Raw genomic sequence first — 27,979 nt, forward strand, 5'->3', positions numbered from 1 at the left:
TTTCTCATGGAACTCAAGAACTCAAAGCTAATTTGAGTCATAAACTCAAAAGTATTGTTGTATATAGATTTTAAGTGAAAATTATACCTTAATTTAAATTTTGAAAAATTAGTAAAGTAACACCAGGGAAATATATTCCAACAAGTCTCTCTGAGGTATGGATATATGGTTCTGTGATGTGTAGAGAAAAGATTATCACTCTATGTCTCTCTCTGACTATCTACCTTATATTAGTCAGGTTTAGTCTTTCCTAGACACTCTCTTGCCTCTTCTTTTTCAGGGACTGGTATTCACTTTCAACCAGCTGAAGGGGAAATAGTGTAATGGGAAAGAGAAGCATTCAAAATCCCACATCTTCCAATAATCTCAGCTTGTCAGAGCCTCCTCTAACCAAAGTTACTAATTCATTTGTCTAGAAATATCTGGGTCTAAAATTTACTCTTTTCTCTAGAAAGTTGTAAAGTTGAATTCACATTTCTTCTTTGTTACCTCCAAGTCACATGCCAGGAAATACTTTGACAGTTGTAGTTCTTTCTTTTTTCTCCCACTGCATGACTTCTTTATTCTCTCTTTCCCACATTTATGCAAGGACAAACAAAATTTTAAGAAATGGAAATTCAAGGAATAGGTTCCTATTTCCTGGGGAGACAAAGGAAGGGAGAAGGGAATGAACAATCATCAAAACTGTGTCTATTCCTTTAAAAAAAAAAATTTTAGACACATGATTGGAGAGGGTTGAGAGTGAAAGAATTTTGGTGATAATTGGTGAAGAAAGTAGTATAATTTTGTTGAAGATAAATCCATTTAGGAGTAGAGAAGAGCAATCTATCTTTCTATATTCCAGTTGTTTAACTTCATACCCTTTGGGGACAATCCATGCCCCTCCCTGCTCAAGTCTTAAGTTTCTGCTTTGGATGTGCTATTCTAAGAGAATGTTGGAAATCATGCCTGAGTGGTTTTAGGAAATCAGAAATAATTACTTTACAATTTCAAAACACAAATTAAACTGAAAATTGAAAATATATATATACTCTGGCACATAGTTTGGTACACACACACACACACACACACACACACACACACACACAAATATACATCACAATGCCTAGTCAAGAAATTTCACAAAAAAAAGAAGATTGAACTCTCAAGCCAGGGAATGATATAATGGGTAATCCAAGGTAGAGAGACTAGGGCAGCATTGGTGAACCTTTTCAAGTTTGAGTACCCAAACTACAATTTCAAGCTGTCTGTGAGCCCCTTGCATTATTACCCCAGGGAGTGGAGGAAGGAAGTGCTCACCTTGGGTGACTGGACAGAGAGATAGGGCATGCAAAAAGTGTCCTCTGTAAAAAATAGACTCGAATACAGGACTACAATCCCCACGAGACTTTGCTCTACTTCCCCAGAATGCCTTGTAATCTCACCTGCGCCGAGATCGAGAAGGGATTTAAGGTGATTCAAAGGCTTTTGAAGGGCTCTCTTAGCTCTTTTTGGACTTCTGTTTTGGAGCAGGCGGCCTCTTGCGTGATGTGAGGTTATTTTGTCTAGGCCTCTGGCCTAGGCACATGTTTCTTACTTGTATATTCTTTAATCTTTAACCTTTAATAAACCTCTAAAAAATATAATACTCCTTGCAGAGAGAAACTAATTTCTACCTGCCTCAGTCTCCCCATCTCCCCTAAATTTTAATCTTTACACCTCTGGCACTGGAAAAATGGAAAACAGGGAAGTGCTCCATACTGGCCAATATTTCACCAACTCTGGAGTAGGGTAAAGGAAGTAAATTTTCACCTTTACAAGTCTTACCTTTACCACCAGGAGTACTCAAGCAATTCCCAAGACACTTCACAAAGAGCAGGAACTGTCTTTTGCCTCTTTTTGCAAACTTTACATTTATAAGAATACCTGGGACATAGTAGGCATTTAAAAAGTATTTATTGATTGATGTTATAAGTTTGCTCATTTTCTAAGAATCAATTTCAATACTTGTAGGAATTTTTAATTTATGTTTAAAGAAAGGCATTCTACTGACTTCATGTAATTATTTTTTTACCCTTAAAGATTTTCTGCCATTCATCAAGTTGACTATGATCCTGTTTTTGCAGGTTCTAAAAGGAAAGTTTAAATGGATTAGTTTTGTGCCTTGTCAGCACCTATTCAGGAAATAATATAAAGTATTATTTTAAATGGCTAGTTTTTGTTTAATTATCTCTTTAAAACACACAAAGAGTTATCCTCTAAACTTTCAAGTTGATGCTAGACAAATCATTCTATGAAACTGGCTGAGTAACACTCATGTAGTTGTTACTGGATACATTCAAAAAGCTTTTAAGTAAATAGAAAAGGCTGCCTTGTGAAATAAGCTTTGTGATACTCATAAAATATTGGAAAAGCTAGGTTACCTTTGAGACCTGGAATTCTATTTATGGCTAGCTTATTAGAACTTCACCAAGTTCTGCTTTAATGGAAATTTATTTAATTAAAGGAGAGAGAGAGAGAGAGAGAGAGAGAGAGAGAGAGAGAGAGAGAGAGAGAGAGAGAGAGAGAGAGAGAGAGAAGAAAACAAGGAGAGAGAGAAAAAATTTAAGCCAAAAATTTCATCCTTTAAAGTATATCAGCACCCACTTCCCTTCAATCCCACTCCCTGTTCCCCATATACTTTCTAGGTAACTTCTTGCCAAGAGGCAACATGCCATAGTGGTTAGTACAGTTCTTCTGTGAACCCCAGAAACCTGGATTCACATCCCACCTCTGATGATCACCTTCTTGAGCCTCAGCTTTCTCATTTGTAAAATTAAAGGGTTAGATTAGATGACTTTCACAGCCCTTTGGAGCTCAGCATCTGTGTTCCCGTGCTATTGTTGGATTTTGTTTATTTGTTGGGGCGAGTTGGTTACTGTTATTGAGTAGCAGTTCATGAAACCATGATCATAGAATCCTCTGCTACTCTTTCCAGTAGCTCATACTGTTTCTCTTAAAGGCTTAGATGGATGGGGATAAAAGATTAATACAGAAATCAGTTGGAAAATGACTGCTACGTGAACAAGCTTCAAGACTAGGGAGACATAGACCAGATACCAGTGAGAGTCTTCTGCTGGGGCTTGGATGTGAGCTCAGCCTAGCACATTAGACTACAAATATTTTCACCCCCCCTGAAATTCAGAATCTTGGGGTACAGTTCTGCATGTGGTTCTCCTAACTATAGATTCAAGGGGAGAAGAGAAAGATTAGTGTGAGGTAGAGCTGTCAGAGTGAACTTTGTACAGAGGACAAGGCTTAAGCTGAGCCTTGGAAGAGAGCTGGGGACAGGTAGCTTGGAGGGGATAAAAAGGTTGCTGTGGAATCAAGAAAACCTGAGTTCAAGTGCCACCTCTGACACATAATGTCTCAGAGAAGAGGGTGAAGTCATTTAGATTCCTGATGTTGTAGGCAACTCTCTAAGCAGAAAAATGTAAGTGAAACGAGTACCAGACTACACTGGTGGAAGAAATGTCCTCAGAGGGATTTATAATCCTCATTCTCTCTCTCTGTCTGTCTCTGTCTTTGTCTCTTTCTCTGAAAACCATTAACTACTGTCTTAGTATTGATTCTAAAAAGGAAGAGTGGCAAGGGCTAGGCAACTGGGGCTAAATGACTTGCCCAGGGTAACAAAGCTGATAAGGGTCTGAAACAAGATTTGAATCTACTCCACACCTGGCACTCTACACTGTGCAAATGACTGCCCTTGAGATTCTTTTTCTCAATAGCCTCAAAAAGAAAAATTCTTTTTATTAAAAAACAGAATTAAGCAAATAGCAGCAGATAAAAAGATGCAAGAATGAAATAGTGAGGAAATGGTTTTGTACAACATTGAAGAAGCTGGAATTGGAGTATCTTTCTAAAGAGGCAATTAATTATCTCAGTGGATAGAGGACCAGGCCTGCAATCTGAAAGACTTGAGTTCAAATGAGGTCTCAGATACTAATTTTGTGACCCTGGTCAAGTCACTTCACCCAGTTTGCCTCAGTCTCTTCATTTATGGAAGAGACAAGGGCAAACCATTTCAGTTTCTTTGCCAAGAAAACTGAAAATAGGATCATAAAGTGTTAGACATGACTGAAATGACTGGACAACATGTGGTTAATGTGGCTAGAGGAGTAAGATGGTGGTAGGGACAGTAGGAGGATACAGTAAAAGTAGCTGAAGTTTGGAGAACCCAGGGTCAAATCCCAAATGCCCCTTAGTACTGTGAGGTAAACTGATTAATCTCTACATATCAGTTTCCTCTTCTGTAAAAAGAGATAATTAGAACAGAAGTCCTTTTAAGTCCCTTCTGATTCTGAAGTTATGATCCTAGGAAATAGTTGTTGCAAACTCTTGAGTAGTGTTACAAGGGAATCACTTTAAAAGACTGATATATATTAATTTAAGGTCGCCAAGGAATCAGCTATGTAATTCCTAAATGAAAAACTCAAGTCAGCCGTCAGCCTTTTTTGGAGTTTAATTACAATAGGAGCAAGAAAGGAATTAGAGATATATATAGAGAGAGAAAGGGGAGAGAAGGGAATAGGGCTTAAATACCCCTTCTGTTTAGGCTGGGCCAAAAGGCCCAAGCCCTTAGATAGCTGGGGCAAAGAAAAGAGATCAGTCCCTTTCACTCACGTGTCCAAAATGGAGAAACAGTCTCAGAGGCCCCCACCTTCAGCTTCCTTCAGAGCAAGCTTCCTCAGAACCCAGGAACCACACCGACCAAAAACTCAATCCTCCCTCAAGTCTCCAGACCCTCCTATCTTTAAGGAAACCATCCAAGTTGCCTCCCCTCAGTCCTCACATCTACCAATCACTCTTCATCAATTTCCCTGTCAATGGAGGCTCTCGCTTAACCCAGGACCGCCCAGAGGTTTCTGGCTTTTGCACATGTCTGTTGAAGGTCATATTTTTCAAATGATTAAATCTTTACTCTTTTGTTACAGCCCTTTCTAAATCCTGTTAACTTGAGTATGGTAGAGATTGGAATAATTAAATTTTGATCTAGGCTGCAGCCCTTACTCAATCCTATTAGGACTGAATAGGGTGGAGATTTATTCCAAGTATCTCCATTGTATCAATTCTAAAATCAATCAAGACTCAAAGAAATTCCTGTTCTATGCTTAAGCATAGGTCAAAGTCCTTTCCATTGTTCAGCAAAGGGTTTCTGTCCTAAAGTAATCTTAAGAAGGGAAGAGAAGGAACCTCCCATGCCAATGGAGTTCCCATTCCAATAGACTATCAGTAAGAAATTTTCCAAGTATGAAATATCCCAATGGTGAAATTTCCAACATTTATAAGTCTAAGGAATTTTGAGGTTTACAGTAGCCACGATTTGATGAAAACAGTTTTCCAGGCAGATCATCTTGGCAATGACAAAGAGGATGGGCAGATGTAGGAAGGAGTCCATTGGTACTTATAGTCAGAGAATTATGAGAGAACCTACATTGGGTGGGTGAGGCTGTTGCGAAGGGAGTGAAACATTCTTACACACACACACATACATCCACACATGCACACATATACATATATATATATATATACACAAATACACATCCAGACACATATGCACACAACCATGGCACTCCATGTTGAATGGAGTAGGAAAAGAAGAGCTTAAAATAACTCCAAGGTTTCTAGGTTGGGAGGCTGGACCTCCACCCAGATATCACAGTATGGTATGAATTTGATACATAGTTAAAGCTAAATCCAAAGGTATTTGTTGTGTCGCCAGAAAACCACCAGTTTTCAACAGAATTCAGCTGCATGTTATCTTCTAATTAATCTTTGTGGCTAGACCCACCTGAGAATCTCATTCTTCACTTTTTGACATCTCACCTATCAGAATAGAAACGATTATCCATCATGCCCAGCCCTAAGGAAAGTTTATCCCTTCAAGTCTTTAATTAACGTCAGAAAGAAAAGGGTGTGGCAGTAGGTAAATCTCCTTTGGGAAGCCCGTTGAAACTGAACAATGCTAGACCTGACTTGGCATCTTAGCAAAGAAACATTTTTTTCCTCTTCTGCTTTTGAGTTCTGATTCAGCTCATCACCAGCTTCTCATTATAACTCTTTCAGGGTCACAGAATTGTGCAACATTTCATATGATTGTGCATTGACTGCTTACATTTAATTTTATTTTATCTGCTTCTAATAAAGTCTGATTGAAAGCCAGATGCAAAAATGTCAAGATCTGGGTACTTTCCTAACAAACTCCAAATGAAAGCTTTGGGAAATGTGTCTCTAGAACCCATTCCCACATATCAACCTCTACACTGTGTTTTCATGAATGCAGTATCCACACATGGAATACATGTGAAAACTTTATGAACTAAAATATCATAGAATTAGATCCAAAAGGGATATTAGAGACCACCAAGCATTTGTTTTACAGATGAGGAAACTGAGGCACAGGGAAGTTAAATAACTTCTATAGTTTCACACAATTAATAAGTATCTGAGGCCAGATTTAAGCCTGACTAGGTCTTTTTGACTCCAAGACATTTAACCTGTGCAAAGAGAAACATAATTTCTGAGTAACAGGCTTATGTCCATGGTATGAGTGTGCTTCTCAGATACAGCTGCAAGAAGAAAACATCTTTGCAGAGAGAGTCATTAATTTGGACCCATCGGCATTACATCCTCCTCCTCCTCTTCCTCCTACTCCAGATTGGAACTCAGAGACCTGATTCCAAAATGTAGAATATTTTGGTTCATAGAGCAGACATCCACCTCAACTCTGAGACAAAGCCCAGTTATCATTAATAACCTGATCTCCTGGGCATCATTTATGGGGATAAGACTATTCCTGAAGAAAGTATTACCTTTAAGATATAAATGATGTTTGGAATGATAGTCAAAACATCTGAGATCATATTTTCACCATTTCTAAGGCATTGTCCTCATAGAGGGAACCCCTAGGCCTTCAGAGTAAATATCTTAGATTTGTTATAGTTTGTTTTTCCACAGTATTTTGGACTAAGTAGAATATAGGATGAGTAGAAGAGTTTTGAGCTTGAGGAAAAAATATTACCTTATTTATTTATTTGTTTAACCCTTACTTTCTATCTTAATATTGACTCTAAGAAAGAAAAGCTTCAAAGGTTTGGCAATTGGGGTTAAGTAACTTGCCCAGGGTCACAGAGATAGAAAGTATCTGAGGCTGGATTTGAACCATGATCCTTCCAACTCTAGGCCTGACACTATATCTACTGTACTAGCTGTGTCAAAAAATATTACTTTAGAGTTATGCGGTACCTATGCCCATGTGATAAGATATAAAACTAACAGCATGCATGATTTCATGAAACAGCATGATTTAATGGTTGAACTGTATTAAGAATTGGGATAGAGGAATTCTATTTCTAGTTGGGCCCCTAAGTTTTTGTATAATGTTATTTCGATATTTCCATGATGAAAAACATAGTCTGGATTAAAATGAAAGAGACCAAAAACTTTTTGATTTCCCAGAAGCCCCATATTAGTAGATCATGAATATTTCTTCAAGAAGAGAGAATCTGTGGGACAGCCTCTCCATCCATGCTGTCCTCCCAAGGAACTGCTCCCCATCTTGCTGTTCCACCTTGCTATCCCTCTGGCCACTTTCAACATTACTTTCTAAATTAATAAATCTCTTTTTGTTTTTAAGCTAAAAAAAAAAAAGAAGAGAGAATCTAGACAAAGAAAGCACTTGGAACACCACACACACACACACACACACACACACACACACACACACAATTTAGCTATATCTTAACAGGCAGGAAATGACTAGGATTCTGTGGTTACCAACATAGAAGTCACTTCCAAATCCAGTAGCTGTCCATGTACAGTCAGACCTTTGGTGAGTTAAAAGTTCAAATCAACATCAAATTAAGAAAAAGGAGAAATATGAGAAGACATTGTACAATCTGAAATTTCATGAAGAAAGTAACCAAAATGTCCCTACATTTTGACTATATATACTTCAAGGAGGTCAAAGACAGAAAGCAAAGCCTCTATTATACTCACATTTATAGCAGCACTTCCAGCAGTAGTAATTAATTACAAATAATTACTTGTTCATTAAGTAGGGAATGGCTAACAAATTATTATAAATGTATGTAATGGAATATTATTGAGCCATGGATGGCATCAGTGGTGATGTCTTTTGATTCAAGCAGAAATTGGATTTAAATGAGGTAGAGTCGGAAAGAATTGTCAGCCTTACTCTCTCTTCCAAAGCCTTTGGAGTCCAGTGGCAGGACAAAAGTCAAGATGATTAGTGATGGCCTGGGACACAGGGACAACGTTAGGATTTTTAATGTCCAAACAGGCTTTTAGCACTCTAAAGCTGGTACGTCAACTGCCTTCATGTTCATAGGAACAAATTCTTCTCATGCACCCATTCTGCCAGGGGATCTTCACATGCCAGGGATAGACAACCTCCCTAAGTCACTGATGGGTTTGAAGCCTGCATTAAGTTACCCTGAACCTGGTTTAGTCCACCTACTGAGATGAGAACCAAGAAACAGCCAATGCTTCATCTCTTCAATAATCAATCAATATACAAGAATTTGTTAAGGACATATAATGTGTCCTATACTCTATAAGATAATCACAACCTGAGTCAAAATCTTTCCTCAGATACTTCTATCTGTGTGTCCCTGTCCAAGTCACTTAACCTCTATGGTTTAGCCCTCACTCCTCTTTTGCCTCAAAATGAATAATTAATTTCTATTCTGAGATAGAAGATAAGGGGTTAAAAATCAATCAAGTTGTTCCTGCCCTCAAAGAGCTTACATTCTATGGAAAGAGATAACACCTTTGCAACATATCATTCAGATAGATAGATAGATAGATAGATGGATGGATGGATAGACAGTTCTATATACATATATATGAAAAACATATGTATTATATACACACTGATGAAAATTCACACACATTATTATTCAAAGCTAATACAAGACTAAAAAATCTAGATTATCTCCAAAAAGATTTGATTATGATAAAGTTGTTTTGTATAGCATATCCAGATGGCATTTAAAGTTTGCTACATTAGCTCACATCCAACTGAACACCCACTGGTATTAATCAGCCAGCTAAGTTTTCCTTGATTCCCTGTCTCCATGTTTTAAACCCAAAGAAATCTGTAAATAATTCATAATTCTTTTGATACATATACCCCAATCCCCATAGACCTTAATCTTGTATCTTTACTCAATGTATTTCCAAAATGATAAATTTATTTGCCATATATGATAAAATGTATTTACTATAGTGAAAATGGCATTGAAATGTAACATAGATCATCTCTCCCAGCTCCATATAAGCTACATCTTTTCCTTAGGATTCTCAGGTGCCTTGAGGGAGACTGAGTCTCATTTTTCTATTCCATTTGCTCAACCCCCTTCCTCCCAACTTGGTTATATTCTCAACCTTGTTGGGAGGGGCAGTGACTAACACTCCAATTCTATCTAACCACTTAGATCCATTTTTACAAAAAAGATATGTACTTCAAAGATATAGCCAGAAAAATCTTAGAAATATTTTCCCCAACACTTCTCTGGCATATTCTTCTCTATACCATCATTCTCTTCCAGCTTTTATAGATGGAGGATACTCCTTGCTTCTCAGGCCATCAGTCCTGGGGGCACTGAAACATTTTGCCTGAGTTTTGATTCCCAAATTCCTGGAGCTTGCTCTTTAAGTCTTTTGAAAATTCTAGAGTCAGAGACTCAATTCTTCTCACTAGACATAATGAGTAAAGACATAATCAAGATCCCCAAGAAGCTATTAAGGCAAAGAGGAGATACCTCCATAACTGATCAAAAAAATTTCCTCTACAACTTATGACTAGCTGACTAGAACCAGTACAGAATGTCTACACATGTTTCACAATCTTCCCAGGGAACTTCCCTTACACCATTGATTCTTCTAGAAGAGAGCTTCCCAAGTTCACCTTAAAGAGAAACATAATGGCAGATGATCTGCACATACACCACTCATATTACAAAACTATCCCGACGTTTACATCTAAGTAGTTTTAGTCAAATTGTTCATATTTTGGTAGAGTCAAAATTGTCAGTTTCTGAGGGCAGCTGGGTGGCCCAGTGGATTGAGAGCCAGACCCACAGATGGGAAGTCCTGGGTTCAAATCTGACCTCAGACACTACCCAGCTGTGTGACCCCGGACAAGTCACTTGATCCCCTTTGTCTAGCCCTTACCATTCTTCTGCCTTACATAGTAGTGATTCTAAGACAGAAGATAAGAGTTTAAAAAAAGAACTGTCAGTTTCTTCTACCCTATATTTGTATGGAGCAGATGTATCCAAAGTTTGCTTTATTGAGAATTCTTGAGCTCATAATCAAAATGGAAAACATCTCATGAAGTCTCACTGACTGCTCAGCTTTTGTCTCTAATTCTCCTTCTTGTATCTCAGCTGTACTCCTTGGAAACCAGAGAAACAACCATTTGAAACTTCTGTGAGCAGCCCAAGGGAAATTCTCAACAGGGAGAAGGGAGCCAGTTTTAGGGTTGCCAGAAAAGAAAAAAAGTAAGGTCATTGAAGTATTTTTTATAAATTCATAGAAGAGGAAGGCCATAAGAAAACAGAGAAAAATAGGACATCTTTGAAAGTCATATGATGAATTTTTGTAAACATAAAAGGAAAAGTAAACTATACAGATTCATAGTTTTATATACAGATCATCCTTTTCTGCTCTGCTTTGTGAATGGAAATGCTCTTTTATTTTTTCTTTGTTAAATTCAGAATAAGACAACAACATAAAATTGGATGGAAAATAAAGAAGTCTCGCCTGGGAATTCCATGTCCAGGTCTTCTCCCAGCCTTGCAGCTGCACACCAGGAATATGACCCAATCAGTAACATAAAACTTAAAAAATATATTTTAAAAGTTCCTCTACAGCATGTGACACCAGCACAATCTCTGACAAATACCCTTTGCCACAGTCCCTCATAGGTTACTCAACCCCATACAATCATTTCTCTTTGGTGCCCAAGATACAGAAAATTTTAGGAGAAAAAAGATACCAGCTGCCAGTTGAGAAGATACTCCAGCAAAGCCACAGGTAAAATTGGATACAGAAGGTATTGCAGGATGTGGCAACTGTTTGGTTGAATAGGATGAAGGAGAAGAAAGACCCAAAGATGACCTAAAATTATGAGACTTGGTGATGAGGAAAGTGGTAAGATTTTAGAAAGATTGGCAGCTAAGTGGTGTAGTGGATAGAGCTCTGGGCTTAAAATCAGGAAATCCTACATTCAAATTCAGTCTCAGGCATTAGCTATCTGGCCTTGGACAAGTCACTTATCTTCTGTCACTGGAGATGGAAATAGCAAATCACACTCCAGTATCTTTGCCAAGAAAATCCCATGGACCTCTGTTGTGTCACAAAGAAACAGACACAACTGAAATAACTGAAAAACAATAGGACTTTAAAAAGATGAGAGGCAGATTTGTGAGAGAAGATTTTTAATGCAAATTTAGACACTTTTGAGACAATCACAGAAGAGGTACAAGAGAAGATCAAGACTAGGAGGGCCACCTCCTTCTCTAAAACTGAAGTAAAGAAAGTAATGCAAAATGGAGGGTGAATACATAGAATGAATTATACTAGAAAGGGGGAATATGAAGAATTCATACCAAATGATTTCCATTTAAAAAAATAAACTGAAAGGAAGCCTGAGGTAGGCAGGGGGCTAATGCAACATTGCTTTGCTCTCTTCTGTTCTATTCTCTAAGGATATTTCTTACTGTCTATTAGAAGTACAGGCAATGAGTAAGAAACCACCTGAAATATATGTGAGGTAACAAGAATTTCCAGTTAGAAAATGTGATTTTTATTCCAAGAAATGACTAAGAAAGTGGAGCCATAAAGAGATTAACAGTAGCAGTAAAGGCACAGAACCAATCAAATGCCCCTTATTCAGCATAAATAATGAAGGTAATAATAGTAACTGTCATCATTTCCACTAATGTAGCACATTTTTGTGAAGTGGCTCTAGGGTTAAAAGGATTAACTGCACTTGGGATTTTTGTTTTAGTCAAATAATTTAAATGCTATGCATTGTTATTTATTAGTTAAGCAATAAAAGATATAGATGAGATGCAAAATGTTGTGGTTTTTTTAAAGTGTGTGTATATTCATATATTCATACACACATACATAAACATTGTAATCATCACAGAAATAGCTAAAAATTCATAAATGCAAAAGACGTTATAAAAAGCTTATTTTCTTGAATTTAGGGTGTTCTGGTAGTAACAGTTTTTCACTTTATACTGTTAGAAAATATTTCCCATCCATCTGTCTGATATGCTACTTCTGCCACACCTAGCTGGGGATATGTTTATAGCAGGACAAGGAAGAATTACCCATTCTTTTTTCTGCTCGATCTAAATCAGGATTGTTTTGTCCACCTTGAGCAGAGGGCTACATTCCAGTTTGAGTCCCCAAGGTATCATTCTCACATGTATCTGGAAAAGCCATCATGTAAGTCACATTGGTGTGGCGTCAGGACATCCGTGTTTTCAAAACTCTCCTCTGCTCCCAGACCCAGAAGCTTGGGATATTGTTTGCCAATTTTCTTGTCCCTTTTGTGTGCTGACCCTTTTCCTAAATATTGAAGAAAACACTTTGGATGCTGTACAAAAAGGAAAAAAACTCATTCCCAAACCTTCTCAGTAATTTCCTGCATTGCAAAATAAACTTAACTTTCACCCTAAAATTCCTGAAGCCTAATCCAAATGATGAAATTTATCATTTATTTCAAAATGGTCTTGTTGGACCACTAGTAGGTGAGCTGCCAATAACTGGTATGTTCAGTCTTGTAGGGCCATTTTGAACAAGGTGTGACTGTGCCCAGGTGTGGAACTTTTATCTTTGCCCTTGATTGGTATACAGATTTGCATGGTGGGGCATGTCCCTGTAGAGGAAAGGATTGAGAAGTACATGATAGAGTGTTGATGGGCTAGCAATGTGATTCTGTCATTTAAGAAAGGTTTCTGTTGGTGGATAAAATCTGACCTTGCATCCCTTGCTTTTAAACAGAACAAAGAGCTGCATTTTCCAATGAGTTTTGCTTTGAGTAGAATAGTATATGGGCAAATGTGATTTTTTGAAATGAGAAGTCTTATAGTATAGTAAAAGAGTGTTGCATTTAAATTCAAAGGACCTGAGTTCAAAACCTCTCCCTGCTGTTTACTGTTTATGAGCCTAAAGTCCCATAACCTTTCTGGACCTCAGTTTTCCTGTTAGCAAAATGAAGGAGTTGGACTAGATGGGCCCCTCTACCTCTAAATCTATTATTCTGTGAGTTTCTCAAGTCATAGTTGGCTAATTTGAGGGGCACATTAGAATAGAAGGAATGTATCCCTGAACACTTTCCAGAGATACTGATAATAGATGACAACTCTAACACATCAACTACTTGTTGAATGCCCTGGCATAATATGACCTAACTCTATTAGTTATGATCCTAAAAGAAAATATCTTCCTTATTAATCTCCAACTAGTCACTGACTCAGTGGCCTCCCTTCACAGTTCTGAAGGCTGGAAAGTGTTCATCATCAACCAGTTACTTAAATTAACTATAAAGCAAAATCACAGAATTTTAGCTTTAGAAGGAAACTAAGAGACAACCCAATGCAACCTTGAGGAAAACAGGAATTTCCCTTCAATATCCATTGGATTGTGAGCTCCTCAAAGGCAGGGACTGTCTTTTGCCTATCTGTTTGTCTCCAGAGCTTAACACACTACCTGGCACATAATATATTTATTGATGATAAATATTTATTGACTGATTGACATCTCTGATACCTTATCATCTTCCCTCAACTTGCAGAAGTCCTATGACTGGGAACTCCTACAGTCTGAGGCAACCCCATTATATTGTGTTGTTGTTCAGTACTTTTGTCCTGCTCTTTGTGATCCTGTTTGGGATTTTCTTGGCAAAGATCCTAGAGTGGTCTACCATTTCCTTCTCCAGATCATTTTACAGATGAAGGGCTGAGGCAAAGAGGATTAAGTGATTTGTTTAGGGCACATAGCTATTGTCTGAGACCAGATTTGAACTCGGGAAACTCATCATCCTGATTCTAGGTTTCACATAGTGCCATCTAGCTGCTCCCTCTCCACCATTTTATTTTACTACAGCTCTAATCATTAGGTAGTAGTTCTTTCATGGAGCTGAAATCTACTTCTCTGTAACTTCTATTCATTGCTACTGTACTCATTTTGCCTTCTGGGCAAGGAGAAAACAAATCTAAATCCTCTTCTATATGACACCTTTGAACTCTTAAAGACATCTAATAGGTACGTTCCTGCCCCCTTTATTCTTTTTATTCTAAGTACTTCCATTTCCTTCAACTGATTCCTAAATGGTGTTTTCTCCAATCGCGTCTCCATGCTGGTTACTTTCCTCCACATATGCTTCTGCTTGATATCTTTCCCCAAATGCACCACCCATAAGTAAATACAGTATTCCAGATGTGGTTCAGAGAGGACAGGGTGATCATTACTTCTTTCTTCCTAGGCACCATGTCATTTGATGAAGGCAAAGATAACAGCAAAACTATATGATGAAGGCAAAGATAACAGCAAAACTATATAAAATATGAAGCAATTTAATGAGCCAAAGCCACTTTCTGATAAAGAATCTCTATACAAATTTTATTCCAACTAATGCTATATGGCTGCAAGTTCTGGAAAAATCAATCATTCAAAACAATTATGTGCTTGGTCCAAAAAAAGGGACAGCCCCTACCCTCAAGAAGCTTCAAGTTGAATGGAGGAGGCAACATGTAAATAATAGATCCAGTACTAATAGAAAGCCATGAAGGGAGGAGTTCAGAACACATTGTCACGTGTGAGATATAGCAAGTAAAGATAAGACTCTAGGTTGTGAAAATCTTAAATGCCAAATAAAGGAATTTATATTTGATTCCTGGGGTAATAGGGCACCAATGGAGTTTACTGAGTAAGGGGTAAAATGTTCAGAACTGTTCTTTTGGAAAATCATTTTGGCAACTCTGTGGATGATGGATTGGAGTAGGGACGGATTAGAGGAAACCAGACCAATTAGAAGACTAGTGCAATAATCCAAGAGTGAGACTAAGAGAACCAATGTCAGTGTTGTGGCTGTGGGAACAGAAGGAAGTGAATGTATCCTAGATGTGTTATAGAGAAAGAAACAATGCAGTTTGGCAACTGAGTGGCTATGCGGACTGACTGAGAGGGGAGCAAAGAGGAGGGGAGGGGAGGAAGGTCTGGATTAGCCTCTATGATGAAAGAGATAGAAAACTGATTAAAGGGAATAAAAAGATTTCCTTGCTGCTGTGAGGACCCAGTCAAAATTACTTGGCTGGGTTAAATAACTTCTCTAGTGACAATGAGAAGCCCTGAGCCCCCCAAAAACAGGTTCGTGACTGAGGAGTCCACATTACATAGACCATTGCTACACTTTGTAGGCTTATAGCTAGCTCTATTGGTAAAACCTAAAGCCAAGTCACATATGGAAATGCAGCTGCCCTCTAATTTTACTGAATGTCATTTGAATTAATTATGTATATTACTGGATAAAATGGAGAGAAAAATCTTCCTTCCAAACCTTAATTCTCTTCTGCATTTTTAGGAATGGCAAAGACTTGGGGTAAATGTATTTAGTGACAAGGCCCAAATTGACTCAGTGGTACAGTGGAGAGTATCAGGCCTGGAGTGAGGAAGACTCATTTCTGTGACTACAAATCCAGTTTCAGACACTTTCTAGCTGTGTCATCTTGGCCAAGTCACTTAACTGTCTGCATGTGATCTATAAAATGAGCTGGAGAAGGAAATGGCAAACCACTCCAGTATCTTTGCCAAGAAAACCCCAAATGGGGTGGAGAGTCAGATGAAACTGAATAGCGACAGCCAGAATGACTGGCAGACCAGCAGTTTTTCTATTTGTATCCACTGTTCTTAGCCCACTGTTTTGCACATAGTAATCACCTAAAAAATATTGATTCATTCATTGATTCAGGCTCAGTCAGTGGTCATGGGAGTCTTTTTGCCTAGCTTGTAGAATAATTCTGAGGGAGCCAACTAGTTTAGTACTTGAAGAGAGCTAGCACTTGTACAATGGTGATATCCTTGACCCTAGGTCCAGGGAACAAAAGTCCCCTCATTGTTCAGGTGTCTTCATCTCCACCTCCAATCCCAGGTAGATCTGTGGAAATATAATTATATGCTCATGTCTTAGGTTAGGATAAGTAGAAAGAATAGAACTTATTAACTTCTAGGGCATTGGGGGGAGTGACATCAGTGAAGTATAATAATAATAATAAAAACAGTTAACTACTAAATAATCACTAATTAAGATGTATGGCATTTTATAGTTTCCAAAGTGCTATACAGGTATTATTTTATTCAGTCCTTACAATATCAAGAAGCCTTTCCCTACTCCTCTAAATTCTAGTGCCCTCCCTCTGTTGAAGCTCTCAAATTTAGCCAGTATACAATTTGATTGTACATAATTGTTCACGTCTCCTCCATTAACTCCTTGAAAGCAAGGACTGTCTTTTACCTTTCTTTGCATCCCCAGTACAGTGCCTGCACATAATAGGAGCTTAATAGATGTGTATTGATTGATTGACAGTAACCCTGTGAAGTAGGTGCTATTATCATCCTCATTTTACAGATGGGGAAACTGAGCCTGAAAGAAGTAAAATACCTTACCCAGAATCATAGTGCTGGCAAGTGTCTGAGGCAGTGTTGAACTCAGGTCTGTCTGATTCCAATTCCAGGACTCTCTCCTCTCTGTGACCTGACTCACTGTCAAAGAGGGACAGCATACCTACCTTCCCACAGTACCCTGGCACTTGACAACTGGAATGTGAAACATGAATGAATGGCTATGTTAGAGTTAGAGGCTATATCTGAGGCCATCTATTCCAATACACACCAGATTAAGAAATCCCACTAAAAGAGCCCTGATGAGTGGGCATCTAGCCCTTGCTTGAATCTTCCAGTGAGGTGGATCCCAGCACCTGCTATGTATGGAAATTGGGTATTCCTGGACAAAACAGGAGCAGGATGAATGCCCGATACATCATTAACTTGTTTGAAGGAATCTGGTGCTTGTTCCTATGTTGTTGGTTATCTGAAAATCAAATGGCTTTTGTAACTGGCCATTTGTCACGGTGATTGACTCGACACTGGAAGCATTTCATGACAGAATAAAGGAAACTAGCTTTGGAGACTTCCAGCTTTGAGCGTGATCTCTTACCTTCATGTTGTCAACTAGAGCAATTTGGCTTCAAAACGGGACAACTTGTTCTCTGCCAACTGGGAACTAAACCAAGAAGGATCAGATCATTTGCGCATGTGACTTTATGACTGTTTAAGCTGTGTCCTCCAGGGGACCCTAGTATGACCTGCTTTAACAGGAGATCAGAAGCTTTGTCCTTGTCATTCACATTTAGCTCCTGGTATCTTTACACAGATTTTTGGTAGGCTGCCACAGTTTTATGTATTGTTCAAAATAATTTCCCATATTTTTTAGATTGTTTCTTGATTTTGTTGATTTATAGCTACTTAAAACACCAGAGAATACCAGAACTTCTGGTATGAGGGCTTACTGAGCTCTTTTCAAGGCTGCTTCTTCCTTTGATGATCACCTGCCACCCAGCTCTCATTTGTAGACCCAGGAAACTGTTGAATGTGTCCTGGCCATACCCCAGGAATGAAATGAGAAGCATCACCTCAGTGCTACAGTTCCAATTCTAATTTGTAATCATACTACTATAGTTATTCACCCTAATTCAATAAGTTGCTTTTAAGCAATATTGAGATAAAAAACTTTGCTGAAGCAACCTTAGTAATCAAAAGAATCCAATCCTATGGAAATGCATTGAACCTATGAAAAGTATATTGATGTGACTTTTTAAGAGACTTTCAAGGGATCCGCTGGGTGGCTCAGTGGATTGAGAGCCAGGCCTAGGGAGGTCCTAGGTTCAAATCTGACCTTAGATACTTCCCAGCTATATGACCCTAGAAAAGTCACTTAACCCCCATTGCCTAGCCCTTACCATTATTCTGCCTTGGAACTAATACATAGTATTGATTCTAAGACAGAAGTTAAGGGTTTAAATAAAGGGGAAAAAATCAAATTGAGTGCTCTGTTGCCACACCAAATTAATTTATTTGAATCCTCCTCCATCTCTGACACTTCATAGCTTTGTGAAAATGTACAAGTCCCTGAAGCTCAACAAACTTTAGTTTTCTTATCTGTAAAGTACAAGATTCAAAAGGCAGCATAGCATAGTAGAAAGAAGACTGACTTTGGAGTAGGAAAGATCTGAGATCAAATCTTCCCTCTGATACATACTAATTGTTTTACCTGAGCAAGCAATTTATCCTTTAAATTGTATTCCCCCATATAAATAGTGGTACACTGGGAAATGTTTAATAACCAGCTTTCCCAAAAATAATGCAGGACACACTTTTAAGTTTAATCTACATTAACATTTCTCCTTCACTTTCTCAAGTCTAGACAGTCAACAGAGCGATAAATCACACCCTGATTTGTATTCTGTCCTAACTTCCAGGTTATAAGTACTCATACTGAAAATCTAACAATTGGCTCTCATGAGTCAGTAGGCTCCAGCACACCCCTGATTTTAAACTATAGACAAATTGCAAATTAACATTAGCTTGAGAGTAGTGAAGGAGTTTCCATATTGGTAGTTACCTGTACTAAAGAAATTACAAGTACAGACTAAAAACCAAAGTAAAAAAAAAAATAGGCTGACAATATGGGAGTAAGTTCTACCTCAAAGAACCATAGAATTTTAAAAAAGGATTTAAATATCATCATGTTGCCATGGGAAAAAAAAACACTGAATTTGCTGTCATGAGACCAAGGTTCTAATCTAAGTTCCCCTACTTACAAACTTTGAGATTTAGGGCAAGTCAATTAAATTTTCTGGGACTGAATTATTTTAATCTTGGTTCCTGAAATACAAGTCCTAAGCTTTCTTAATGTACAGATCCCATTACATCACTCCCTGGCTTGAAAATCTTGAGTTCCACAATTCCTATTACCTCTCAGTTGAAACTGAGTCTTTACAATCCAGTCACATTGCTCCTCTCTCCTTTTTCCCATCTGGAATACTTTGAATGGCCCCAAGGGAAGGTAAAAGTAGCAAGAGTATGATTGACAGGCCTGGCTTCCAAGAGCCACTGGGTCAGGATTCTAAGCTGTTGAAAGAAGCAGGTTTCCAGCTATCAGTCTGGAGCTTAAAGTGAAGCCTGAAAGGTGAAGATCTGGTATCTCCTGGACCCTCCTGGGCATCTAGCAAGCAGCATCTCTGAATACCATCAAATAAGGGTGAGAGGAAATTCCCCACACCCTCTGGTGGACAGAGTGGAAACTTGGAGGAGCCTCTCTTTCCTGGGACATCTGAGGACTTAGCTGGATTCCTGTAGCTGACCCCCCAAGGACTCTCTGTGTGTGAGAAATCTGGTTCCCTGTTGGACTTACCCTTAGGAAACTTAGGTATTTAGTTAGGGTAGTTAGATAGTGGGTTTAATAACTGGGATAAGAGTCAGATGCAAAACCCCTTTCCCCTTATCCTCCCTTACCTTTCCCTTCTTTGTTAATAAATTCATTTTATTTATATATGCCTTCTTTCCTTGTGTATAACCTTCCTCTCCCCTTTCCTTAAAATCAAAATAACACCTTTTAGCCCATCTGTGCACTTGTTCAAGATAGAAGTAAGGTTCTTCCTCTGATGAAATCTTCCCTCTTTCCTTCAATCACTAAGAGAAATCTGTTGGACCTCTCCTATGTACCAGTCTAATTTGTATTATAACTTTATGATACTATGTCTTTGTTCCTTTCATCCCATCAACAGATTGGCAAGGAAACCCTGTTAGAGAAGGAACCTGTCTGTAGTCATCTTCATATCCTCTATCTATTATTGTCCTTTGGACCTCATGAGTGCTTAATAAGGGCTTGTTAAATTGAATTAAAGGAGCATCTAGGTGGCACAGGAGATTAGAGCACCAGCCTTGAATGGTGCTCTAGGAAGATGAATCTTCCTAAGTTCAAACAGCCTCAGACACTTACTAGCTCTATGACATTGGGAATGTCACTTAAACCTGTATGCTGCCACTGCTTCTTCTGTAAAATGAACTGGAAAAGGAAACGGCCAACTGCTCCAGTATCTTTACCAAGAAAACCCCAATGAAGTCACAAAGAGTCAGACATGACTGATACAACTAAACAGTAATAAAAATGGAATATGGAATTCCAAAAATTGCTTTGGTCTCTCTTTCTTTGAGGGCTGAATGCCAACAGAAAAAAAAAAAAGCTGAATTCGCTCTTGACCTTTAGTTGCTTCCTAGGCTAACGTGCTTTTAGACAAAAACCATCAGAACTTTGCTGACTGTGAAAGTCTTACTTTTGTTTTGCCAAAATTAGGAAGTGACAAACGTAAATTTCTAATCAGTGGGAAGTTTTTAACATGTACTAATATTACTAACTGATGGGACTAAACTGATTCATTCGTTGCTTAGATCAGAATGCCAACCTTAGTGGATAATCTTAGTATGTAACAATGAATTTATTAATGGTGGATAAAATGTCCAGGGCATACTTAAGTACTCCAACAGGGTTCCTTTTCCTTCATATGGTGGAGTCAGGTGGGCATCTTTTGGCAGGCACATCCTAGGGAATATAGCACAGTTCTAACTTAGGTCAGTCAGTTTATATATTTCCTTGATCACAGGCACCTGGCAAGAAATGCAGGCCTTTGTGGTTTAGCTCTTCCATTCTGTTAAAGTTATAGATAGGAGTTATCCAGAGGGGAAACAAGTCAGCTTTTTTCTGCCTTCTCAAATTATTTTCTTTTTAAATTATGAACAGTAAAAAAATTAACAAGCAAGCATTTCAATATATAAAGAAGGAATATATGTGAAACTCTGAACTTCTGTTCTAATGTCTTCTGATAATATCATTGCAGGACCAACCGTCTCTTCAAAATATGACATTGCATTCCCGGGAGCTGTTCCCCTCTGGATATGGTGCATCCAACAGAATGCAGTGATCTGCTAGCCCTGGGACTCTTCTGGTAGCCTTTTGACATGGTGACATCTGCAGTACATTGCATTACTGGCAATACAGCCAGCATTTCTCTGCTGGCTTCAGGTCACCTCCTGGTGGCTGATGGTTGCTAGGCAATACTGGGCATGGCTCCTTGAAACATGCTTTTGGACTCCTTGTTTAAGGGACATCTGCAGGTCATCATGGCTTCCATCTGTTAAGGTATTATGACTACAACATCTCCCTGAAAATGGATTAAGAGCTTTGTAGTCATAGATACACCAATTGACAAAATGCCAGAGAGAATACCCTAAGGTAAAGGGTATGAGCTTTTTTATTTTTTTAACCCTTATCTTCCATCTTAGAATCAATAGTTTATTGGTTCTAAGGCAGAAGAATGGTAAGGGCTAAGCAATGGGGGTTAACTGACTTGCCCAGGGTCACACAGGTAGGAAGTGTCTGAGACCAAATTTGAACCCAGGACCTTCTAGTTCTGGGCCTGGTTCTCAATTCATTGAACCACTCAGCTTCCCCCTATTTCCTTTCTTAACTCTCTCTTGAGCATGAATGTCATTTCATTTCCAAATAGATATCTCCCCATTCCTCTCTGCTTTAGCATATACTAAACAACACAAGAAGTCATTGCTCTCCTCTCACATTACTGCTGTTTTCCTGTCTTTATTGTGCATGCATGTATGTTAAAAGTAAAACCCAAACTACTTTAGTACCATATTTTGAACAGGAAAAACCCTACTTATCTATTTATATCTAAATAAGGTCACTTAATAGTCATGTGACCAATCATGGGGATTAAATAAAAGGATTGTTCTAAGTGGCTTTAGGGTTCATTCCAGAACTTCATTTTTTAAAAATAAAGTGTGTGTGAAAGTTGTTCAGCAAAGCTTAAAGCATTGTTAGCAATTCTAAGAAATTTCACAGTTTCTTTTCATAAACTACAAAATGTAAGGAATTTTGCTGTCTTTATAGAACCAGACTTGCAAGAAAGACAAATGGAAAGGTCCATAGGGGACTCCGAGAGACAGCCCCAGAAAGCTAGAACCCAGATCTTCTGATTTCCTCTGATGCCAAATGAAGTGCTATTTCCATTATATTCCTCTGTTTCCTAACAATCACCCATTAATTTAGCTTTTTAAATTTTTTAAAATCAGAATAAGTTTGGATTTGCTTAAAGCCAGTCATACTTGAATTTCAACGGAGCTTGGAATTTGCTTAGAACCTAGTAATATATAATAAATGGACAATCCCTAGGCTATGCTTACTTGTCTCTACCAAAAACTAATGCCAAGAGCTGCTTTCTTTTCTTCCACTACCTTTCCTTCTACCCTATAAATGGGTGAGCAAGATAAGATGAGACCCATTCTCGAGCATGATCTGAGCTTTGGCCTTGGTATCACAGCCCTGGCAATCATAATGCCAATAAGGATGCTGACTCTTTAATGCTAGGACAGATGCCATATATTCTAGGGTTTCCTAATTTCTGTTCTTACTCACTTTGCCTCTCAGGAAATTTTCCTAATCCCTCTTTTCATTATGAAGTGAAATAAATTATAGTGCTTGGAATGTATATGCACATAAGAAATAAGATAGATTAATTCATTTAAATAGGACAATACAGTCTTAAAAAAAAATACTGTATTTTGGTTCCAAGAGAGAAAAGTAGTAATGGTTAGACAATGGGGGTTGAGTGACTGCCCAGGGTCACACAGCTAGAAAGTGTCTGAGGTATAATATTTATTGGGAAAAGATGTGGGTGGATAAATGGGAGATAATGGAAGGCTTGTAGCAGGGTATGGAGGAGTTGAGGGGAGAGAGGGAATATTGCTCAGTGAGGCAAAGGAGAGAGATGCCCCCTGCAGAGAGGAAGCAGCAGGGGTCCGAAAAGGACTGTTTGTCGTTGAATGACTGAATTGATGTTCAGATCCCTCTATGCCCCAGAAAAGATAATCCACTCATCTGACTGAGAATTCAAATAAGATAAAGTTTAATAACCAGTTTGGATTTTAGAGGTATCAAGAAAGAGGGGTGAGGGATGTCCCTAAATAAGGTTGGAGTCTTCCTCAGCTTGGAGCTAAGGCCAGGCCTCACAGGCTGGTGGAGGGTTTCTCCCACTCCCATCCTCTGTACTAGTTTTGTCAATTTCAGAATCTTAGCAGTAGACAGAAAGCAACAAGAACAGTTCTAATCTTCAGAGATGATTGGGCCTAAATCTTCGGGCTGGAGTAAGTAGAGGTACTCCACTCCAAACTGGGATGCACAACCTCCTCCCACTTCCAACACCAGAAAGGAAGTCCTCCCTGGCAGGCAGGAAGTGCTAGTCATAAGACCCAACTGCCACTCCCATTTGCACCTTCCCCCACCAACTGTCAGTCTTGACAATTTCTTCTCTCTTGATATTCCCACTGTTGCTTATTTCAACACAGTGACAGAATGTTCAGAACTTATTTCTAGTTTCCTTTCCACAGAGGCCAGATTTGAACTTAGTACCTCCCATATCTAGGCCTAGTTCTCAATCCATTGAGCTACCCAGCTGCCCCCAACAATATAGTTTTTGTTTTTAATCGCCCATAGTTGGCCTGACAAACTTGTCCATAGTTTCCTGACAAACTTTTATTTCCTTCTAATTGTATGTGTACCCCAAGTTGAGATTCCCATCCCTAGTCACTTCACATAAAGCAAAATTGTGCCACATTCACCAAATTATAAATATTTCCAGAATTCCAAACTAGAAATTTAAGAACTGAAAATTTTGTATTTCAGGGCTGATTTTCTAAGTCATTCTCTCTCGTAAGTACATTTTTGTTTGTTTAGTTTTTAAAATGAACAGTATGGGAAAGAGACACCCGAATATGAGTCTTATCCTAAAATTACAAAACTATTTTATTTGATTTTCCAAATCCAACATTAGTATAATTTATGGTAGGCCTGGCTTTGGTAGAATTTATATTTTTGAATTTCATTTTCCCTATTAGTCTACATTTTGTTATTTTTAAAACCTCATTTCCCCATCTGTTGGGCTATGGCTAGCAGCCAATTTTGATGCCTGTCATAGAAACAGTAAGGATATGTAGTAATGAGCTACTTCCCTAACAGAGCCCTGATTGCATCTCTGCTCCTGGCTAGGGCTAGGTGCTTCTGGTGGCACTGACATTTGATTTCAGGACAAGAACACTCGGTTCCTTTTTACTCAGATGACCTCTCATTAGTTGACCACAAGGAAGAAAATGACACTGATCATGACCCTCATCACAATTTTTTTGATGCAAGAAGGCTTCTGGCCAGAGGAAATCATACTAATCATGTTAGTAGCAAAGAACTTTTTGAAATAATAAAATTAAGTGATCCTCAAATAAAAAACAACAGTTATTACAAGGAAGGGTGGGATCCTCCTTAATAAAGTTTAGGGTGTGTAGAGCATGTTGAAGAGAGCAAAAAAGGTTGGGAGTTGAGACCTTTGTTCTAATTCCTAACATACCACCAACTAGATTAGGAACTTTGGGTCCTTCCCTAGACCTCAGTTTCTTCATTCATAAAATGAAAGGATATAGATTATGCAATGATCTATAAATTGAGATTCCCATACTTATTTATTTCACATAAAGCAAAATTGTGCTACATTCACCAAATTACAAATATTTCCAGAATTCCAACCTAGAAATTTGAGAACTAAAAATTTTGCATTTCATTCAGTATCCAGCTATAAAATTCTGTGATTAGCAACATAACAAGGGAAAATTAGGATGGCTGTTATGATAACAGCGATGGCTGGCTGTTAAATAAATAAACTCTAGAATTAAAGTTTTAGACTATCCAGCACAAGTCTAAAATCCTTCTTGTGATGCTTTTACTTGACTTATCTTGGAAAGGTCACTTAACCTCCTTGGGTTTCAAGTTTCTCTATCCATAACATGGGAGTTAGACTAGATATTCTCCAAAGATCCTTCCAGGTCTAAAACTATGTTTCTAGGAGGCAGTTTGGCAGAGTGGATAGATCAGTGGACTCAGAGTCAGACAAAACTTGGTTGAAATTCCTCTTTTGACACTTACTAGCTATGAGGCTCTGAACAAGTCAAATTATCTCTCTCAGACTCGGTTTCCTAATCTGTAAAATGGAGATAATTCTCAACTGGTTGTTGAGAGAATCAAATGAGATAATCTATGAAAAGGTTTGTTGTTGTTTTTGCAAAATTTAAAGTGCTGTATAAATGTTAGCTGTTTTTAATAGCTGTGTTCTTGTGACATCTTTTCTTCTTATCTTGGAAGGACAGTTGGATTACAATGTGAAGAATACTGAAAGCAGATTTAGGAGTGACTTTGGATTGAATCCTTACTTTGATCTTTTGTAGGTAGAATTCCTCCATAGTTCATCCATCTCTCTCAGCCCCAGTTTTCCTTATCTGGTGAATGGGCTTAATAGCATCTACTTCATAAGACTTATGATGAGGATTATATGTAATGTACTTTGCAAACCTTAAAACTCTCTAGAGTGTAAATGATAGCTGTCATTATTATCCTGATCTCTACTTTTTAGAAGTTATCAGTGCTGAGATCTTGGGACTTGTTCCTCAGTCTGAGTTCTGATCAGACGATTGGCTTCAATTAATGAAACAAATTCTTAGACTTAGAACTTAGACTTAAAACTGGGTTCTAATCCTGAGTACACTCCTTACTAGTTGTTTTGATGTGGGCAATCCACTTAAACTCTTCAAATCTTCCCTATATTTAAAATGGAAAAATAATAATTCCAGAATTTCACAGGTTCTTATATAGATCGAATGAAATTAAGTATGCCAAAAGTTATTATCTTTGTCATCATGGTCACCACTGGACATTAGGGAGTTTAAAGTAAAGATGTCAGAGGAAAATTCAAATTTCAATAACATTTGTGAAATTTTTACTAAAAAATCATCCTAGAACATGTTATTTTCAATTTCTTTTTCTCCTGTTTTATATCTATAGTGAACAAATATCTAAATGTCTCTTTTGTATGTGTGTGTGTGCACATGCATGTATGGATATTTTTGCTGAAATTGAGCCATTTTTCTCCCTCCTCTTTTCTTTCCTTCCTTGCTTCCTTTCTTCCATTCTTCATTCCCACCTTCCTAAAAAAAATCTCTTTTCTTAAAGAACAAGATGTTTCACCTGTCTCGGTGACTTTTTCTGACCCTCATAATCTGTGCTGTTTCATTTTCCTGTTCTGAAGGGGAAAAAAAGTGGAGGATTTCCTATGACTTTTATGTTGAGTACATGAGCCAAAAGAATCCATAAAAGAGCAATGAATTTTATTAAGGAACAGAATTCCTAAAGTAGGAAATAATGATTACCCATCAGCCTCTGAAAATGGCAGTGTCATTTTTCATTCTCTCCCTTTAATGAGCTTATTTTGATAGAAACTAAAACCAAATAAGGTTAGTGACGCCACATTCTTGGCCTAATGTCCCAGTGGTAGCTGAAAACAACGGCCACAGAATTCTGAAAAAAAATTTTTTAATCCATGGATAGGTAGTTCTGATTAGATATGGGGGTTAATCCCTTAGGGCCTCAAGGGTAGGCCCTCTGTTCCTCTTTTTTGTGGTCAAAGAAGAACAAGATAGCAAGCTTTTGAAAGTGACTATTATTGCTTAGAAAGGAGAAATGCATTGCAGAGAATAGGACTGGAGGGGAAAATAAATGAGAAAGTAAAAATTGCCTATCTGCATATAAAACTAAGACATGACAAGGAACCTGTTTATAAGGGTCAGCTAAGATCTTTAACTGAAGCAATCTTGGAGAGGGGAGAAGAGACTGTATATTTTATTCCTCCATTAAAGAGGTCAACTTGGTTTCTCAAAACACAAGGTCTGAATTCTAAGAGGTTGCAAGGCTATGAGTGGGCTACGTGTGTCTATCTTCTGGAGAACCAACCTGCTTTAGATTTGAGATATCCAAAATGAAAAGGTTGGGGACCAGCCAATGAGTTCATTGACCAAAGAAGCTGCTAAATCAACTACTAAGGCTGGAGGGTACTGTAAGACTCCATTGCTAAAGAGAGCAATCACAATAATGAAATAACAGTATTTCGGAAGGTTTTAATTCTTTGTTAAAGACTTTCTGAATTCTAATGAACTTATTCAAGTTTCCCAACATAAGTTGGTTGGTCAAGGAAGCTAAAATTCAGATTAATTAAATACTATTAATTATATTATAATTTCATTGTACTGGAGAACTATTTACTGCAATAAAGTTCACTTGTTTAGGTGACAAAAACTTACAATCTCCATGGCCAGAGACAAATTGCATATTTTTAATTCTGTGATGGAACCACATTTATATGCTATCTAAACTGTTTTTTGTAATATAGACTGCCTTTTTTTTGAGATTCGAAAACTAAGATTGTTCTTTGAAGCTTCATAAGAGGAACTTGAATCTATAATGGTACCTAGTCTTCAAACCAACTGCTTGATCTTAACAGCTATAATTTAATTTGCAACTTGATTATTGGCATCATTTTCAATCTATCACAGAGATCACAGATAAGAGTAAGACTTTCCAAGTATATTAAGTGATATACTAAATTCTTTGAGCCAAACTAGTGCTTCCTGATTAAATGCAATGAAGATATAGACATAATGTGTTGCTTTGATCTTGGTGACCATGGCAGTTTAAATTAGTTACAATCCAGCTTTTAAATATATTTCCATAGTTTAGTCTTTTTCCTGATAGATGTGAATGAGAAGAGCAAAAAAGCAGCAGCAGCAGACTTGGAGGATTGATCCTGCCTGATTTTCCATGTTGACTTCCATCTGAGAGGATATGGAATGTCCTCATGCTTTCTCATAGATTCTAGTGCAAACAACTCCTTTCATCCTGCATTCCTAGAAGAAGAAA

The 27,979-nt window shown here is 38.0% G+C and overlaps 1 protein-coding gene across 1 annotated transcript in view; it reads right to left on the bottom strand.

Moving 5' to 3' along the window:
* Window positions 1-23,075: 23,075 nt before the first annotated feature.
* LOC100019538 (myelin P2 protein) overlaps window positions 23,076-27,979 on the bottom strand; it is a 32,509-nt gene continuing 27,605 nt past the window's right edge. Inside the window, exon 5 of the mRNA XM_007486905.2 lies at window positions 23,076-27,966. Coding sequence (XP_007486967.1) covers window positions 27,916-27,966 — 51 coding nt within the window. The 3' untranslated portion in view covers window positions 23,076-27,915. The remainder of the gene's footprint in view (window positions 27,967-27,979) is intronic.

Source organism: Monodelphis domestica, chromosome 3 (assembly GCF_027887165.1).
Source record: "Monodelphis domestica isolate mMonDom1 chromosome 3, mMonDom1.pri, whole genome shotgun sequence".
Classification (NCBI taxonomy): domain Eukaryota; kingdom Metazoa; phylum Chordata; class Mammalia; order Didelphimorphia; family Didelphidae; genus Monodelphis; species Monodelphis domestica.